This window comes from Ambystoma mexicanum, chromosome 14 (assembly GCF_040938575.1).
Source record: "Ambystoma mexicanum isolate Mex_15411 chromosome 14, UKY_AmexF1_1, whole genome shotgun sequence".
Taxonomy (NCBI): Eukaryota; Metazoa; Chordata; class Amphibia; order Caudata; family Ambystomatidae; genus Ambystoma; species Ambystoma mexicanum.
In genome coordinates this window covers 550,485,854-550,504,752 of record NC_090940.1, presented here as the reverse complement: position 1 = coordinate 550,504,752, position 18,899 = coordinate 550,485,854, and the positions used below count along the sequence as shown (strand labels likewise).

The following is an 18,899-nucleotide window of genomic DNA, read 5'->3' as shown; positions in this document are numbered from 1 at the left end:
CCAGGTTATTTGGGCCTTCTTAGCTATGTTTCTGGAAGGGCATATTGCTGTCAGCGATGGAGCCCAAGGAGTTTGCCGACTCAGATTTGCGGTTCGAATTCTTCTAGGCACCCACCATTGAGCCATTGTTGGCCAGGTTTTTTAGCGGGCGGACTGATGACAAATTCATTCTTGGATGGGTTAAGTTTGGAGGTAGGCAGTCGACATCCAGAACTGGATGATGGCTAGGTAATTGCGTAAACAAATTACGTCCTGCGTGCCATTTACTCTCAACAGAGTTATGATGACATTAGTGACTGCTATATTGGGATCTTTGAGAAGAGTGCCCATAACTGAAAGTCCCTGAAAAATTGATAGGACCTAGCCCTGTCCTTAACTGTAGAGGACACATCTTAAAGGACCTGGTAAGAATGAGTTCGCAATTAGACTATTCTTTGGTTAGGACTTGCCAGTGAAGGCACCGGACAACTTCATACCACTGACTAGTTCTTGAACCTTTGTAAGCAGCTTAGAGCTCTTATGCTAAAACCCATTCTAATAAATCAAAATCACATGCTTAAAGCTGCTGTGTCCATGTGCCAGGCAGAGGTATGATGCATAGCCATTCCGACAAGTTTAGTCTCTGCAATTAAGAATTAGCCACTTTTGTTCTGAAGTTAGGTGATCAGTGAAGACTGAAATAACCAAACTCTTTTCAAGGCTTCACTTAACAGGCATCTAGGATCACATCAGCCTGGTCTACGTTCAAATAGGGGGCACTAGACATGGCTCGAAATTAAGATTAGCTAAACTGGTGCAAAATGCAGCTCCTGGGCATCCAGCATTCTCTAGTGATCAGGAACTTCCACTGGGGAACAACGAGTAGTGCACATCATTCCCCAAATGGAGTTGGCATAAAGAAAACAATTCAGTGCCTTATTTAAGAGCCGTTAAGCTTAACGTATCAGAGACGTGCCCTAATGTTTATCCATATATTGTCGCAAACGCACATAGGCGAGTTTGTCATCATTTGGCCTGGGCAGCCAAAAGTAGATCCTGGTAGTTGCTGGTGTCAAGCTAACCAGGCTCTTCTAGGCTAGAAGCATTAGTTAATTAATAGCCCCCCTCAATTTGGAACTCTGCTAGAAAAATTATGGCTCCGGCAGGTTTCCTTTTCTGAGGGTGTGAGGTTTGTTGTACCAGAGATGGAAGATTAAGGTCATACTTGCCAACATTTTGGTGCAGCTGGGAGGGAGATTTTGTAACAGAAATCGGAAGAATTTAATTTTCCCCATTTGATTGAATTGGGTTAGGCACATTTTACGGGGGCGGGAGGGATTAAACAAATATTGTATGAAAAAATTGAGAGGCTCCCGCACCAAAAAAATAAAAAACAAATCGGAGTGTTGGCATGCATGGAAGGTGGAGTGCAGCAATGCCTCCAGTATCACTGCAGTGCGCAGTCTGTGCTTGGCACAATTTGTCTTGAGTGGGCTAGAACTTGCGGTCTCGCCACTTATTGGAAAGAGGAGGTCTGGAAATACACATTCTTTGCACTCCTTCACAGTATCCTAGTACAGAGGAATTCCCATTCTTTCTTGTTTGGTAGCAAGAACTCCTGCCAATCGACTCCCCCACCTCCCCATCTCTGCCAAAGCAGTTTCCGGAATCCCCAAGCACAAGACCACCATGACGGAATCCTCCATGCAGCTTGCACATCATGGATGGCGTTCTCATTCTCCTAGTTGCCATGGTCCAAACCAGGGTGGGGAAAGAATTCAATTTCTGGAGGTCTTACCCCACTTTAAGAGGGGTACCCTACATTTACTGTGGACATTTGATAAATTAGCCTTTTTGTGCTCCGAGGGACTCCACTCAAGTCACCAACTCAATGGTGTACTGCTATGTAGCAGACTGATTTCAATCGCCCTGGGGTACAAGGACTGAGACAACGGTACGTTTGTTATGGTTACACCATGGATGTAGCTTTGTATATTTCATTAGTAACCCAATGCACCTAGATAGCCACTGGGGTACACGTGTATATTTTGTAAGGCCTAGAAACATCCACTTTGTTTTGAAGTCCACAAACTCATTTTGTCTGTCCTTCATGGTCCACACAAATGTTCCTCTAAAACCAATAAAGGGACCATAACCCGCTCCATTCCTCCCACCACCTCACACTGGCTCCACTTCACTGCAACCTCAGTACCCCATCGCCCTCACCCCATCGCCTTCCCCCCCATCGACAGGGCCTCATAGGTACTGCTGGTCACAGTAATTCTTGAAATGGGGCGCTGAGCACCGCAGAATTAATGACATATGCTGCATATTTGGAAGAATCCTTCTTCAAAAGGGTTTCCAGAGATTAATCAATTAAGGGGAGGGTCTCTCCCGTTACAAAGGCAAAACTCTACAAATCATTGGTCCACAGCAAGATTTTTAAGGGTCCAATCATGGCTGCAAGTGGCCTTTGCCTGCCGCGGTTATACACAGAGCCTTGTCTGCAGAAAGTGGGGCGATGGACAGGATGTTTGGGAGCCCTATAGTAATCCAATATGGAGACCACACTCTAAACCTCTCCCTTGGGCTAATCTACCTCCACCCCCTTCCACCGTCTACCCACATCAGAATGGCTACAGTAATCAGCACTCTGGACTGAGATTGCTGCTGACATGAGAAACTGTCATTAAAGCACAGGTTCCCAGGCGACACTGCCATCCCCAGGTGGTATTCCTGTTAATTGGAGCAAGGAGGCAACTATTCTCAGGACTAGTCAAAGAGAAGGTTCCCTGGGAGTGCCCTGATGCGTTTGTTCTGGGTACAACCATCCCCGACAGCTGTCAAATGTGTCACTGTCCAGCAAGCTGGCAATACAATGGCATCAGATGCATTGTGTAATCACAGTAGCCACCGTGTCATAATCGGACATATGTACCTTAAGTCGGATGGCAGTTGAAAGTTTTGAACCAGAGGTGCATACAGTTCCACTGTCTGTTGAACTTTGGGTTCCATCAGTAGTGATCATAAATTCACCTTTGCACTTGCCCTGCTGCCAATGCACAGCAGCTGCTGGCCACAGCAAGAAACGTAAATGCTTCGGATCACGTTATAAACCTCAGGCTATGTCACCTTCGCAGGTGGCATTCTGACAGACCCCTCTCTAGAGTGAATATCCCAATGGATGTGCCTCCCACCTCCTGACCCCACCCTCCGTTTGTTAGCTTGGCCAATGGATTACTTTTCTGGACCTCCTAGCAGATTTGCAGTCTTTGGCCAATTCTCGAGTTAGGTATGGATATTGGATAGGCCTCTTGATACAGCCCCTTCCTTAACTGGAATGTCAAACCGCTGAAAAGAGACAAACACAATGTGCCACCGTATACTAAAGGAACCAAATGCCTTTCAGCAAGGGTTGAAGTGTCCTTACCACTCGCTACTTGTTTTTGTCAAGACCGAGTTAGCTTTGTAGCTGTTTTGGATCAATTAGGGTACCAACCTCAATGACCATCTTGCTCTCAAGACTTTGAAACAATCTTCAAGCACCAATATATCTTTGAAATACAATTAAGTTAATCATTTTGTGGGTATTTTTAATTAATTAATCCTTTGGAGTGAGGCGCATGTTGAGACTTGGATTGCGTTTGTTCAATAATTTCCTTTTTTGGGGTAACATAAGGGAAAACGTCCCCACTGCGACTCCAACCACCCACAGTCCCAGGTCGCTAGCACAGGTTCGAGGTACATTCCCACTTTCTTGCCCATCGCTGCACTGGCATAAAATTTGGACAATACGTATGAGTTTGTCAGCAATATGCCAGCGGCTTTGCTCCGCAATGGGTTGCTGCCTTCTGGTGTACGTTTGTGTTTCTTCAAATCTTGATCACAGCCTGACCAGCATCCTTTGGATACACGAACACTGGGTAAATGGCGGTCAGCTGCAGGCATGCACTCACAGTTTCCTCTTTCACATGCCCGATTGCGATCTGCCTGCGCTCACATGCGCTGGACTCTATTATACTGATAACAATTTGCTTGAGCAAAGAGGATAGGAGCGCAGGAGAAGGCCTTGTGGATCGATCGTGTGCCACCTTTGGATTGGCTTCACGTAGCGAGTGCTCTCACTGGCCTCCCAAAGGTCCCTTTCGCCCAACTCCCAATCTCAAGAGATGGGACTCAGTCACAACAGGTAACTATCCAAGCAGGCCCCGTCGCAGGATTACCACAGTCCTATTTCTGCACAGTGGGGTGGACAGAAACACTTGATTCCACCTTCTACTACAGAGGGCTATCCTACACCACACTTTCACTCACCCCCACTAACTGGTCTAGCTTACCATAGTAGGCTACAATGGAATGAAGACCCTTCCAGTACTATTACTGGTTCTTAGGATAAATTGAAAGATTTTCGGACCATCACTTTTTACTTTAGCTAGATTACACAAGGACAGGCAGCACAATCTTCAGAAATGGGTATGGAGGGACTAAAAAAGCAAAGCAAAAAAAAAAAAAAAAAGAAGACGGCGACTCCATGGACCAAATCCTGCTTCAGCTGCTGCAAGAGAATTTAGCAAACATCCAGCAATTGTCAAATAGAATCCGGAGAAAGGTAGTATAGGCAGGAGATACTGCAACCTCAAACAACAAACATCTGGATCCATAGGTATATGGTGAGGCTTAATTAAGGCAGGGCGAAGGGAGTGCGGGGGGGGGGGGGTTGATTCAAGCAAATAAGCAAGGCTGTACGCATACAGCCACCTCCCAGCACTCAAGCTTTTATACCTGGGATTTTGGTATACATGGAACTAACTTAAAAAGCTGCAAGGTCCAATCATTTATTGCCTAGAAACCGAATAGTCTCTGAATGAAACGGTACTGTGAAAAGTGCTCAACTTTGATCAGATAGTGCACCAGCACCCTCCAAGCCACACACATTCACCAAACCATGCTCTACACTCTAGCGTGGTGTAGGTAAAGAAAACCACAACTAGGATGACCAGATTCACTGAAATGTTGCACGGATTTCCATTGGTGGCAAACTCCTTTCGAGTAGTGAAGCTCTCAATATGCAAGTATGTAAAATATATGATGTACACAAATCACCGTGGAAGAAGCTGGAGTCTCAAATTCCGCAACAAAAAAGACCATTTGCGCCCTAGGAGTTTCCTCAAGCAATGAAGACTCAAAGAAACTCGGGCTTTAGAATACACATAATTCACGTCTGCAAGTTACAAAATAGAAATGGTTTAACTACCCCTTTCCCTTAAATTAAAACAATTTTACCTTATCGTATTGACACACGACAACATTCTCTGTGTCAAATAGCTCTTGGCCTTCTTCGTCACTCACGTCATCGCCACTGTTGAGGGGCTCCTACAAGAGAGAGAAAGTAAGTTATCCAAAACTGCCAAGTGCAACTTATTGCCGAGCAAGAAGGTTGTACAAACAAATACACAAATAGGGAACCAACCTCGAGTGTTTAGGCCAAGCCCAAAGTGGTAAACAGCACCAGCGCAGAACCCGAATGAACGTATAGAGGGTGGCGAGGTGATGGCCTCGTACATTTTGCACTAAAGGTCGATATATTAATAACACGACGCGATGTCAAAAGCCATCAGTTTACAGATACGCCCCTGTGCTATGGGACCACTAGGGAGCCAACTGGCACATTGTAAATGCACATTGCATTTCACTTTCCTCAGGTTCACCCAGGTACCCAACTCCACTGAAAGGGTTTTTAGGACATCCCTGATCAAGACCTGGGCACAGGTCCATATGGCGCACTAGTGCCACTTCAGTTTGATGCAGCTTTTATATTAAAAAAAAAAAAAAAACCATTGCATTTCGTTTTCTAGGCGCTACCGCATGGAGAAGTGTCACAAGTGCTCGGAAACACATTTATGGCAGCTTTTTAATGCTAAATAAAAAATAAATCCCCTTTCAGGGGCACAGCTTCATTGAGATTACCAGGCATGCCTCAGTTGCCAGCCTGCTCCTGCAAGGGAAAAGCAATTTGCTTCAGGACTTAATGAAGCAGATGTCCAGGGCAGAGACCCCTTTCCCTTCATTTCTGGCCCACTACACTACAGCTTTCCATGCTCATGTTCCAGTCACGGCAGGCATGGTGTAAGTCTGGAGGGAGGGGGCAGAGGAGGAAGCAGGCCATGGTTTATTCATGCAGTGTTTGAGCAGGGGGGGGGGGGGGGCAGATTACAGGTCGCAATGACGTGCTGGGCTCATCTCGGTTACCCTAGACTGCGAGTCTGCAATCTGACTCCAGTTGTTTTGGACCACACCTCATGATCCATCACCATGGAATATGTATGCTGGCTAGGTATTATGGGGCACTCCCCATCCAGCACCATAGCACACATTCTACCTTACTTGGGACATGCTTGCTTTGTGGTGCTGTCAAGCTTGGGTACACCACTATGCGTGTGGTGTGCTACACTATACCATGGCATTTGCTATATACTACGCTGCTTTGAAATACGATGCTTACGTTGTTCACATGCTGCGTTATGCAATGCCTGGTCTGTTAGGATATATGTGTTGTATCCCAAATGAAGCCCTACTGGAAAGGCTAACCGAAATGTTGCTTTTTAAATGAACAAGCTACAGTGGCAGAGGAGGCGAGCCTGCTTGACCGCTTACCGATCGCCCTGCCACTGCCTCATTGACTGCATCTATAACAGCCCTGTTACTCAATTTTTCTTTAAATTTCCCTCTACAACTTTGATTTCACACCCGAATCACAATTTGCTGTAATAGTGGAGTTACACTACTGGCGACAGAGTGTCTTGGCTGAAGACACGTTTCAGTCCGGAGTCTCGCTTTACTGGTTTTTGGAGGCAGTGCCTAGAAAGCCTCACCGCTGAGGGAGCCGCAAAGAGTGCGACAGTGTCGTGGCATATGGCAGGGGGTAGTCAATCAGCTTGCCCTGGCATTTTGAAGTTTGATTAATCTTTCTTTCCGATCACGCTGGTAAAGCCTTGCCCGAGCTCCCAGTTGGGGGTGGTACCCATAAAGCTGGTAAAGCCTCGCCCGAGCTCCCTGTTGGGGGTGGTACCCATAAAGCTGGTAAAGCCTCGCCCGAGCTCCCTGTTGGGGGTGGTACCCATAAAGCTGGTAAAGCCTCGCCCGAGCTCCCTGTTGGGGGTGGTAACTGGACTTTCGTCAGAGGAGGCGACTGGGTTATGGGCCGCCGAGGAAGATCGCATTGAAAGGATTTGAGGCCTCTGGCGAGCTTGGTCCCATAATTGACTGACACGTGTATGCTCCTTTCGTGCCTATACTAAGGGGCTGGTTATTGGGGGGGTTGAGGTTTGTTTTTATTTCCTCTCCCTTGGCCCCTATTCCTTCCCCATTTTATTTGCACAGTGCAGGGGCTTACTACTATCCAGACTGGGTGTTGCCCACCAAGATACGTGTGTGGTAGGCCGATTCAATCCATCTTGGAGCGTGCCTGCCGATACCTTGGCCCGGACTGCTCTTTGTCCCTTCAGGGGCGTTTTGACCCTATTAATCAAGACAACAGTGAGTGCCAAAGCTGACGCATTAAAATAGTGCGATTTAAGATTTATTGTCCACTCCTACAAAATCCCGCCGATATTTGTCACCCCGCCTGGACTATAAAACTTGAAATCAACCGGCGGCAGGGTTTACGCAGCGATAGGCTGGTGAAAGGGAAGCCGGGTTCGCAGTCCGACGCAATCAAGGAAAGTACATAGAGAGCCGCCGAAAAGAAAGAAGGGGAAGAAATATCGGGGGTGTAATGAGGGGAGCCTACCAATCTGCCAACCCAGGATTCCTGGATTTTCTCTGGTGTGGGGAATATTTCTACTCAAATGTTAGTCATACCTTGGTTCCCGCTGCACCGACGCCTCAAAATATAGGGCCCCAACCCCCAGAAGCTTCAGCCCCGATAGACTTCACGGGCCCTGACTCGGAGCATTGAGGGAGATACCTGTGCTCTGCTCTCATGCTCCCTGCAGTCGTTGGACAACGGGTTGCTGCTTGACCTGTGCAGGATTTTACAAGGCAACACGCAAAGTACGACACGTTCGGACAGGACTGGCGTCCGACAAACCTGTCTGCTAGCTCCAATTTGGGCGACCTGGCTGTTAAAATGGAGGTCGTTGGAGCCTCCAATTACGAGTTTGCAAGTACTGGGCAAGGGTCAAAAAAGGGCGCTACGGGGAAAGTTGATGGCCTTGCCCCTATCCTTAACGAGTTAACTTCTAAACTAGATGCCCTGTTGGCCCTTTGCTCAGTAATTGCCTCCAATCAATGCGCAGTGAAACAAAAACGGATGGCCATTCGGGATACTACATGGATTGAAAGTCCCTTAGTTTGATTGACTCGCAGTCTGGTCCCCAGAGGAGGGGTGGCCCCGGGTGCACCCACGAAGGAGCCGATGATTGGGAATCCTGGCTCTAGCCTACAAGAGTTTGTGGGCGGGCCAGTAACACTAATCACAGATTTCCCCCAGAGGCATCAGAGGCGTCTTGGAATTCCCAAGATTCAGTTAATATTGCGCTGGGAATGAGGACGACGCACTAGAAGCCGTATGGGCTGAAATATCTATGATGGAGACATCACTCCCTTCCCCTAATAAGATGCATACTCCAGTTGGACTTAGGGCAGGGATGGGGGTTTAATCTTTCAGGTTACCCCCCTCTACCCCGTTTGCTCTCAATTGGCGAGGGTCGTCAATAGGGACATTAGTAATAAAACATCTGATAGGAAAACAGTGACGCCAACGGGCTCCCTGGATCGATGGGACGGTTTCCAAAAGCGATTCCTTAACCCACACCTTCCATGTGCACACTACGCTTGTCTCAGGAAAAGAAAGCGTAAGGAAGGCAGCCAGTGAAATCTGCAGGTCGTAAACCAGATCTTTATCGTCCTCTTGGGCCGAGTCGGAGTACCCGGAGCGCTCTAAAGAACATTACTATGGCTAATTCGCTTTTAAACCAAGGGGGGTCAATAGCAACAGATGGTGGAAGGATTTGGGGTGTCATGACATGGAGCACAGGGGGGCGCGCACTACTACAAAATGCGGCCCCATTAGGGAGCTGTGTCCTATTCGGCATTGAGAAACTGTGAAACTGGAGGAGATGCAGCCCACAGACAGACGTCAGTTTCTGAATAGATCAACTTTACTCCGACTCTGGGCAACTACTGCATGGTTATCTTCGATTTCTTCTACTGACATGGTCCAATTGGAATTGCCAAAATAGGAAAGCCAACTAATTTGTCTCTACATCTATTGTGTCGTTGCTGTGTGCAAAAGTGGGGGTTCTGTTGTCCCTTGGGTTGAAATAAAAAATGCTTCATTACTCTTCCCCAAGGTGCATTGACTCTGCCAGGGAGGTTATTCCTACTGTAGGGAAAAGTTAGCCATCAAGAACGCAGGGTGGTAAACAATCTTGCCAGCATTACCTCGGCCTACATACTCCCAGAGTACCCTCTTGCTGGTTTTGAAGCTGTACAGTGGGCTATGTTGCCACACACAAAGGTAACCCAGGATGAAGGCCAGTTAGGGACATACTGACCTCTGAAGAATGCTAGTTGGAAGATCAGGGGGTTTAGTCACCTAGTGGCTGAAGAGGGGTCTGGTATGACCCTAGCGGATTACGATATATTTATGCTACAGGAAACCTGGTTAAGACTGTGCTCTGATGGTGGATGGTTTTCAGGTGTACCAAGTGTTTGCAAACAAAGGGCCTAGGGGCCGTCCGTTTGGAGGACTCGTCATTGGAGTTTGACAATATCTGCTCTCAGAGTGTCTCCAGTGACAGTAGGGGAAAATGTGTTGGTTGTCGAGTTGTGGTTGAATTCCCGTGATAGTAAGTGGAAGATGTTCCTTATAAATACATATGCCCCTCCTCACTTGGGTAGCACGGGAATGCAGTTTGAGCAGCTTGAAGAGTTCTTTGCTCAGTGTAGCAGGGTTGGTGGGGATCATTATGTGCTGCTGAGAGGAGACCTCAACACCAAATGTAAAGATGAATTATTGTGTGCCCCACGTAAACATGTGGTTGAGCAGAGTACTATGCTCCAAGATGGGGTAACGAAAAGGTTATAGGTGGATCAAGTTAATGATATCATGGGATTTGATGTTTAATGGCCGGACTAAGGGTGATATCCCAGGGATGTATACGCGGAATGGGAATATGGCCGCTACTGAACTCTGGGTGATCCATAATGATTGTAGTGACCATGACATCATGGTGATTAAACTGAATATCTCCATCCCCTATTCAAAGCTCCAGGGAGGGGCTGGGATAACGACTACTCATGGGGGCAACTGTATTCTCTGGGCCTCTAGACAAAATCCATAAGGTGGGTGAGTATATTAGCAAACTCACTGATGAAAGTAGTTGAAAGCCTGGCTTTGCTTGGTCCCTATGAAATTGAGGCATGGATGAATGCCAGAGAAGATCGGCTCTTGTTTTAGGACACCCATCCCCACTTGCGCCAAACTTAACCATAAGTTTGATAGCGCTATTAGAGATGCAAAAAGCAGGACGCAGTGTAAACTCAGGCTGGTCCACCACTCCCAGATCCCGATCAAGGAGGAGTCCCTCAGGGTGAAATTGATTTAAAGACTACAAATGTTGGTTGAGAATTTGGAAATGCTCCAAACTAAATACGCAATGGCAACACATGTTTATGCTGTTATGTGGGGGTCACTCCAAGAACATATGGGTGGAGTTACCGAAGGCCAGAGCTAGACCTAGAACTAAGACATTAAACCCTTAATGGAAGGTAGGTGGATAGAATATATTGGGGAGAGAGGGGGTGCGCAAGTAGCTGCTGGACTTCCTAGTTTCTGGTTAAAGGGCTGGTGCTTGGAAATGGGGGGGGGGGGGAGAAGACTGTACTGAAAAAGTAATAGAGTCTTACGCATGCGAGTGCACCTAGGCCAAATGGGCTGGCCCACGTGGTCTTAAAGCAAGTTATTCACGGTAGTGACCAACTTCGTCCCCTTTCCTCCATACTGCACGGGAGACGGAACCTTTTTCACCAGAAAAAAACCTTCCCCTTTAAATTTAGAGGAGCGCATGAGTGTGGCACAGGGAGCATACGCTGCCCTGACACCACCCTCCGGGGCCATGCCCCAGTCCCCATTGACGCATCGACAATAGATTTAACATTGCATAATGACACCAGTATTATTAGGGGAAGGTTGGTGGGACGTGAGCAACTTATAATTACCCTTATGTCCCGTAACCCCTTATCTCAATACTGCATGGGCGATTACAATCGAATGTAGCCCCAGGGTGGAGAGGAGACCCTCCTTAAGCAAACCGGTTCCTGGACTCCCTGTCCTAACGCCACATCAGATCTAGAGCCGGCATTCAAACAGTAATGCTTGCAGAAAGCTGAGGGAGTAGCCCAAGTGGCCGTGCTGCTTGTGACTTGCCAAGGGACATGGCGCTGGAATGCGATGGCCGCTGCCTTGGCCCCGACTGCGTGGGCATGCATGTTGCCTGGGAGCGGCTTGTGCTGGCCCTCGTACGCTTCTTTGATGGCCGAAACCATCCAGCGGGATATGGAGGCCTGATAGCTTGGTCTTGAGCCTCCAAACATGAGTGTGTCTGACTTGCGGAAGCCCTTGGTCCTGTCCAGTAAAATTTCAGGGCACGCCTGACATCCAGGCAGTGCAGCACACTCTGTGCTTCATCCTTGGGATCGGGAAAGAACGTAGGAAGGACCATTTCCTTGTTCAAATGGAAAGCAGGCAGCACCGTGGCCATAAATGCCGGGTGTGTCTGCAGGACTACTTTGTCCCTGTGAAACGTGGTATATGGCTCCGAGGCGACTAGAGCCTGTATTTCGCTGACTCTACGAGCCGAAGTGAGACCGACTAGCAAGGCCGTCTTGATGGTGACAAGCCTGATGTCTGCGGACGCCATTGGCTCAAACGGTTTGTGTGCCAGAGCGCCCAAGACTATGTTGTGGTCCTACACAGGGTGCAGCCTCTTGACAGGCAGGTAGAGCCTTGCGAGCCCCGTCAGGCATTAGCCCCATCAGGTGTTTGACGATAGGATTGGAGGAGGAGAAGACCCCCACCCCCCACTCCTCCGAATTCCTGTAAGCCCCAATGGCTGCGAGGTATGTACGGCAGGTGTCCACCTGCACACCACAGTGGGCGAGGTGACAGAAGGAGAGCATGTCTTGCAAAAAACACGCCAAAGGGTGGGGGGTGGGGAGGAAGCGATTTCCTTGGAGTCTGCCCAGTGACAGAATCTGGTCCTTTTACTCTTATACTGGGCCCATGTAGCCTTGCGCCCTGTAGGATTTCCAGATTAGCCTGCGAGAGGCTGAGGTGCTGCAGCGTCACCTGCTCAGGTACCATGCTGCAAGGCCTAGTTTCTATGGGGCAAGTGGATGACCCTGCCCCCCTGTTGCACCAGAAGATGTGCTGGGCTCGTCGGGAGGTGAATTGGAGGCACCTCCAAGAGGCTGAGCAGCTCTGAAAACCGTGGCCTGGCCGGCCACCATCGAGCCATAAGAATGATGTGGAGTTGGCGAAACTCCTTGATCTTGCAAATCACTCTGAATCAGCGGAGTGGGCGGGAAGGCGTAAGCACTCGTGCCGTTCCACTGAAGCCAAAATGCGTCGCCCAGGCTGCCGGGGCCCATTTCCCTGCAGGAGGCGAACTGAGGGCACTTCTTGTTGTGCCCGGTGACAGTTCCACCTGGGGATGATCCCTTCCCCCCACCCCCCACCTGTTGAAGATCTCCTGAATCACTAGGCTGTTTAGCTGCCACTCGTAATTGTCCGCTCCCAACCTGCTGAGCCCGTCTGCCTCCTGGTTGGCTTCTCCCTATAGGTGGACTGCCGTGAGGTATATGTTGTTTTCCAGGGCCCACTCCCACATGCTAATTGCAAGTCTGCACAGAGGGGATCCGGCGCCTCCCCGCTTGTTGACGTAGTACATGCTGGTCGAGTTGTCTGTCTGAATGAGGACACCCTTGCCCCTGAGAAGTGGAAGGAATGCTCTGTGGTGATGGTGGCCTGTGGATAGGGTGGCCAAAAGGGCTTGCCCGTCCGTAGGTTGCAGTCCCTTGACTTGTTAGGTCCGGGTGGAGAGATGGAGGAACGTTGATCATCTCGGATTGGGAGCCCCAGTCCTGGTTCCATGATGCTGCAAAGTGCAGCTGAATCCTCCTCATCCTCAATCTGATATGTGGTATGGCTAATAGGACCGCCGCCAGGAGACCTAGGAGATGCTGGTACCACCAAGCCAAGGTCACCTCTCTGGCGAGAGAGAGTGGGAGGTGGCCCTCTTGATGGCCGAGATCTTGTCCTCTGAAGAAATACCTTCTCGGAGCACGTGTCCCAGATGAGGCCCAAGAATGTCAGTCTGCGTGGGCTGCAGCTGCGACTTCTTGAGATTTAGCGAGAAGCCCAGATCATGCAGTGTGTGTTCATAAGGGCATGGGAGGAGCGGTAAACAGCTTACGGAGATGTAGACCTGTCGAGCCAATCATTGAGTTATGGGTAGATGGGGAGGCCCTGCGCTCTGAGGAGGTCAGCCTCTGTATTAATTAGCCCGGTAAAGACCCTGGGGGCAGAGTTGAGGCCAAAAGGGAGGACCTTGTATTGAAAATGGTAGCCCATGATCCTGAACCGTAGGAAAGAACAATGAGGCTGCCAAATAGGGACATGTAGGTATGCAGCCTTCAGATTCACGGATCACATCCATTCTCCCTTGCATACGTTTCCGCTATAAAAGCTGGCGTAACCATCTTCAATTTTTGTAGGTGTAAGGAGAGGTTGAGGGTGGAAAGGTCCAGCACAACTCTCGGGCCCGCCTGGTGGTTCTTCTGAATGGCGAAAATCCCAGAGTAAAAGCCCAAGCATCGCTGGGAGGCTGGGACTTCGTCCACTGCTTGGCTCTCTACAAGCGACTGGATCTCCGCCAGAAGAGTTGCTGTCCCAACCTGAAGGAGTGGAGGGGAGGACGACAGAGGATGGGATGGATAGGCGGTACCCAGTGGATCCCACGGAGAGGATCCAGGGGTACGCGAAATTCAGATGCCAGAAATGTGCATGAGAGCAAGCCTACCCCCCCCGCTGGAGACACGTGGACCCGAAGGGGTGTGTCATGCCTTCTTTCCCTCAAAGGCTGCCGCGGAGGAGGGGGGGGGACTGGAAAAAGCCCTTACTCTCTCCCCCCCCTTTTTTGTCGCTTGCGCCGGTTCCAAGACGACGAGCGGTCCGGCTGCCTGGATCTCAGTTCCTGAAAGCCGCAGAACCCTCCATACGTACGCCCCATGTCGAAGTGCTGCTGTGACTGGGTGTACGACTTGGACGTGGTCTTTGTCAAGATGGATAAAGACTGGACTGTTTGTGAGCTGTTTTTCTTCTTGTCCAGCTCCTCGTCTCTGGTTGAGTGGAAGAGGACCCGGCCTACCGCCCCACTCCTCCTCCTCCTCCTCCCCTCCTCCCTCACAGTAGATCTAATATGCATTCCTGGACGTCCGTGTTGAATTTCGTCGCCCGGAGCCAGGCTGTCCTCATGTTCATGGCGATTTAGATGGCATGGCCAGAGGTGTCAATATGGGCCACAGTGGATTCCATGAGCTCCTGCGCCACCAGCTTGGCCTCAACCAGCCCCACCTTAAAAACGTGATTGGCTCTGCGGATGGGAGTTCCGGGAGGCAGTCCGCAATTTCCCACCTTAACCTTTGGTTAGTGGCCGCCAGCATGACATCGGTGTTGGCCTGACGGAGATGCAAGAACGTGTTGGAATAGAGTTTCTTCCCATACGCCTCAAAGATCTCCTTGCCTAGCAGCGCCGCACAGGAGGAGGCTGAGGACGATGGAGGCTTGGAGTATAGTGATGCCGCAGTGATCGCCGAGGATGGGCCGAGAGCAAGAATGTATCGTCCTCCATCTGCCTGTACTTGGCGTCCAGGCGTCGATTGACCAGCTGGACAGAGTAGGGCTTGAGCAAATCCTTCTTGGCCAGGGAGTACATCGGTTTGCAGTGGAATCTCCGTTTTGGCAGAGGGGCGTCACGTGAGAACTTCAGCCAGAACCCACTCTGCCGGCTGCTCAACTTCAGGTTGGGGTAGGCCCAGGTACTCTGCCAGCCCTGCAAGACGTTCGTGGAAGGCCCTGGCTGAGGATGGCGTGTCCGGATCCTCCTCCTCATCCGTATCCTGCGGATCAGCAGTATCCTGCGGAGGTGGAGTAGCCGCCAGAGGCGCTTTTGGTGCAGCTAGCATAGTAGGGAGGACTTCCCTGATGGCGTCCTTTAAGATCACCTCGGATGGGGGTGGTTACTTCATGAGCCAGAGGAACCTCTCGAAGAACCCCTCTTCACTGGCCAGAGAGGTGGTAAGGGGTACTCGGTGGCGGCTGCTATCATAGGGCAGCCGGGCGCCGCCACCCCAGAAAAAAAAAAAAAGAGAGAGAAGCTAAAAGATTCAGAGAACTTCTGATTGAATCTTTTAGCTTCTAGTGCTGCATTTCCTTTGCCAACAGCGCGGGGGCACTGTGGCAAGAAAACAATATTGTATAGGCCGGCCCGCTTTCACAGCGGGGCGCGTCCCAATTTAGTATATTTTTTTCTATAGTAGACCACTCTAGTGCGTGGGAGCTCGTAGCTCCATGCACTCTACGTAGCCCCTTTAATTAGAAGCCTGGCGGGGTGCTGAAGGGGTGGCTGCGCCAGTATAAAATGTGCGCAACAGCGCACTTATTCGGATTCCCTCCCCTGCCATGGATACAGTAATGTCATTGGCTGGCAAACAGCAAATGACATTACTGTATCTATGACTGGCGGCACAGGGTGTGTGCGTGTGCCTGCGCCGCCTTCACACCTCTGTTTCTCCTTCAGTGGTCCACGAGTCAACACACCGACCTAGTGCTGCTGCACCAGCCCAGCAGCGCCGTGGTAAGTACCCATGTTTGAGTCTGACTTTCTTCTCAGTTTGGGCCCGGGGACTCGGGAGTGTTACACTTAAAGTCACTCCCCTCCCCGGGCCCAAACTATGTGGTCCACCACGGCCCAGGCCCAGTCAACACTGGACGACGTGTAGGCCAGGGCCTACAAGTCGTTCAGTGTTGCTGCCGAGCTGACTGCCGTCAACTTGGGGCGAGCATTGGTGGTAGCGGGCTGCCCTCTACCACCAAGGCGGGGGCCGCCTGGGCCTATTTTGTTTACCCAGGTCCGTGCCGTGGCCCAAGGGCCGTGCCTTGGGCCACGCCGGACCGGTACGCAAGGCCCAGGGCAGGCAGGCATGCGCTGCTGCTGCACTGCACATTTTGATCCGATCAAAATGTACAGTGCAGCAGCAGCACACGCCTGCCTGCCCTGGGCCTTGCGTAATGTGATCGTCCCTTGTATGGGAGAAGAGTGTTTAAAAACATCAGGATTCGACTGAACAAACGCACGGACAAAGAGTACAAAATGGGAATCCGACAGAATTCGCATTTACCAAAACGTGAGGAAAGTACATTTTGAAGCTGTTTTTGCTGGTTTTAAGAACGTTTCAATAAATTCAATACGTCTAGCGGGTTACGGCTATATGTTGAATAATGGGCGTTTTAAAGCATTCTGAGCACTGCCGCGGCCCGCGACCACTCCCTCATGCTAATTGTGCAGTTTTATATTTTCAGTATTTTTTGTTGAAAAATGCCAAAAATATAAAACTGTACAATTAGCATGATGCGGGAGTGGTCGCGGCTGATTGATATTGTAACCATATTTTATTTTTCGTACTGTAGTACTTATGAACAATGGTATGTGATGCCACTTCCTTTTTTGTCAAGGGGTGAAAGGTTGTGTTCCATCACTTTGCCGTGGGGTCAAATTACATCACTTCCTGTGATGTCACCAGGGGTCAAGGGTTGTATGATGTCACTTACACTACCCCTGGCATTTTGGTGAAATGAAGTCCCTGGACCTGACTAGGCTTGGGATGACAGGCCCTGGTCTGCTTCCCCCCCCCCCCCCAACATGCCAGTGATTACCATACTATTAAACTTATGTGTCTTTGTTAGAATTTAAACCGTCTATCATGATAGTAATGGGAATCAGACATTATTTGTACATTTGAAGCCTAGCTCTGCAAAATTGTCCCAACTACATTGAGTCATCTGCTCACCTTATAGATGAAAAATTAATCGCACACATTGTGTTTCGGGCAGACTTTGTGGTTAAAAGTCTAGTTGTCCTCCATCTGACTCCTGAGAAACAGCCAGGGGAGGATATGACAAAGTGGTAATAATGAGCCCCAGATAAAAAAAATGACATGTGCCACTGCTTTTATTGACACTGCCACAGAGCAGGGCACTCGGAGTCTGGTCTTTGCACCAGGATTTCAAGCAAGACCGCACTCACAAAACGACCAATCAGTCTGCCCCGTTTCTTTGAAGTGGGTGGGCTGCTCCATTTCCCGAGGACTATCTCTCTCCCTTTCCTCTCCTGCATGGATGCACGCCTTTGCCTGCCCCGCACTTCATAGACAACGGTTTCCCCCATTGCTGCCAGGTTACCATGATCGGGCACTACAGCGTGGACACCACAGAACCCAAGTCATCTTTTTTTTATTTTCAGCGCCAATATCCCCACAGGTGCTAAAAGCATTAGCACCTAGGGTGGGGCAGGGAAGCCAGGCAGTAGGTCCCCAACACCCTTGTTTCACTTGGGACGTTAAAATGGCTTCTCAGCACGTATGCCTTGGAATTCCTTCCCTTCAACTGGGCGCTGAACCCTTAGAATATTGCAGCATGACCTCTGGAGGGTAGCTCAGTGGCAACGTGATAGCCTTGGAAGCAAGACGACAGACAAGACAGAGCACCACAGGTTCGAACCCCGGGTCCGCGCTTAGAAACCTCTGGGTATTAAGCGCGTTATATAAATAACCTATCATCTCCTAAAATCCCACCTTAGTAAGAGGATGAACGCATGTGAATGCCAGTAACAGCATGACAAACCTATGTTTCCATCATTACTGACTATATAAAGAATTTCTTTATGCATAATTTCTTTATGCATACACCATAGTACCAGCTATTCTCAATACAAGCTGCTGTAAAATACACCATCACACTTGCACACGTAAGAATAGTGTACCACCATTAATATGTAAAACCGAATGCTTTTTTCATATTTCGGTGGGTTTTTTGGACAGTAAATTGCACATTTTGTAGGCCATTTTTCCAAAGGTTTCACGGGGGGCGAACCCCCCCCCCCGAACACCCAGTGGTGGGTCCAAGGCGCTACTTTTTTCACCCTGGAAAATGTACGCCCTACCAGCTTTCAAACTCACCAGCTGCCACGGGGGGGGGGGGGTACTGATGGGGTAGCCGGGAGCTGCTGGAACCACTGCATACCCTGCCCGTATGAACGCAGTGGGGGGAAACTGCCCTGCGAATTCGAGGGATAAGCTGTAGGCCACGTACCTGGATGAGGCCAGTCCAACTTTGACAATTGTTCTTCGCTGAACTCCTGGGATGGCGGACAGGTGCCTTGGTCTGGCGCGGAGGCCATCTTGTCGAGCTGCCCGTCACGTGTTGCTCGGCTTGCTGGGCCCAGCCTCCTCCAAAGACTCTTGCATGTGGATCATGAGGCCTACCCTGCTCTGCGGGCAAAGGTCCGGTAGGTGCGACACCCTCGACGGGAGGCGGTAGAGCTGCATTTAGGCGCCCCCTCGGACATATAGCCGGTACAAGGGCGGAGCCCCTCGGATGATAATCCGATACAAGAACCTTCCGGTCCCTCAACGCTGCCACCGGGAAGATCCAAGGATCCCTCGGCCCGAAGCTGCAGCAGCAGCCTCGGTGCACGTGCTGGTACAAGAACCTGAACGGTCCCTCCCGTGCTGGCGAGTCCTTGGAAAGGAGTCTCCTTTGCGGGGTGCGATAGAAAATAGCAGCCCTACCTTGGGCC

At 49.9% G+C, this 18,899-nt stretch overlaps 1 protein-coding gene across 3 annotated transcripts in view; it reads right to left on the bottom strand.

The window, feature by feature from the left end:
- Positions 1–18,899, bottom strand: part of GTF2A1 (general transcription factor IIA subunit 1) — a 132,032-nt gene that overhangs the window by 11,343 nt on the left and 101,790 nt on the right. For all 3 annotated transcript variants that reach the window (XM_069637856.1, XM_069637857.1, XM_069637858.1), the window contains one exon: positions 5,263–5,352. In XM_069637856.1, coding sequence (XP_069493957.1) covers positions 5,263–5,352 — 90 coding nt within the window. The remainder of the gene's footprint in view (positions 1–5,262; positions 5,353–18,899) is intronic.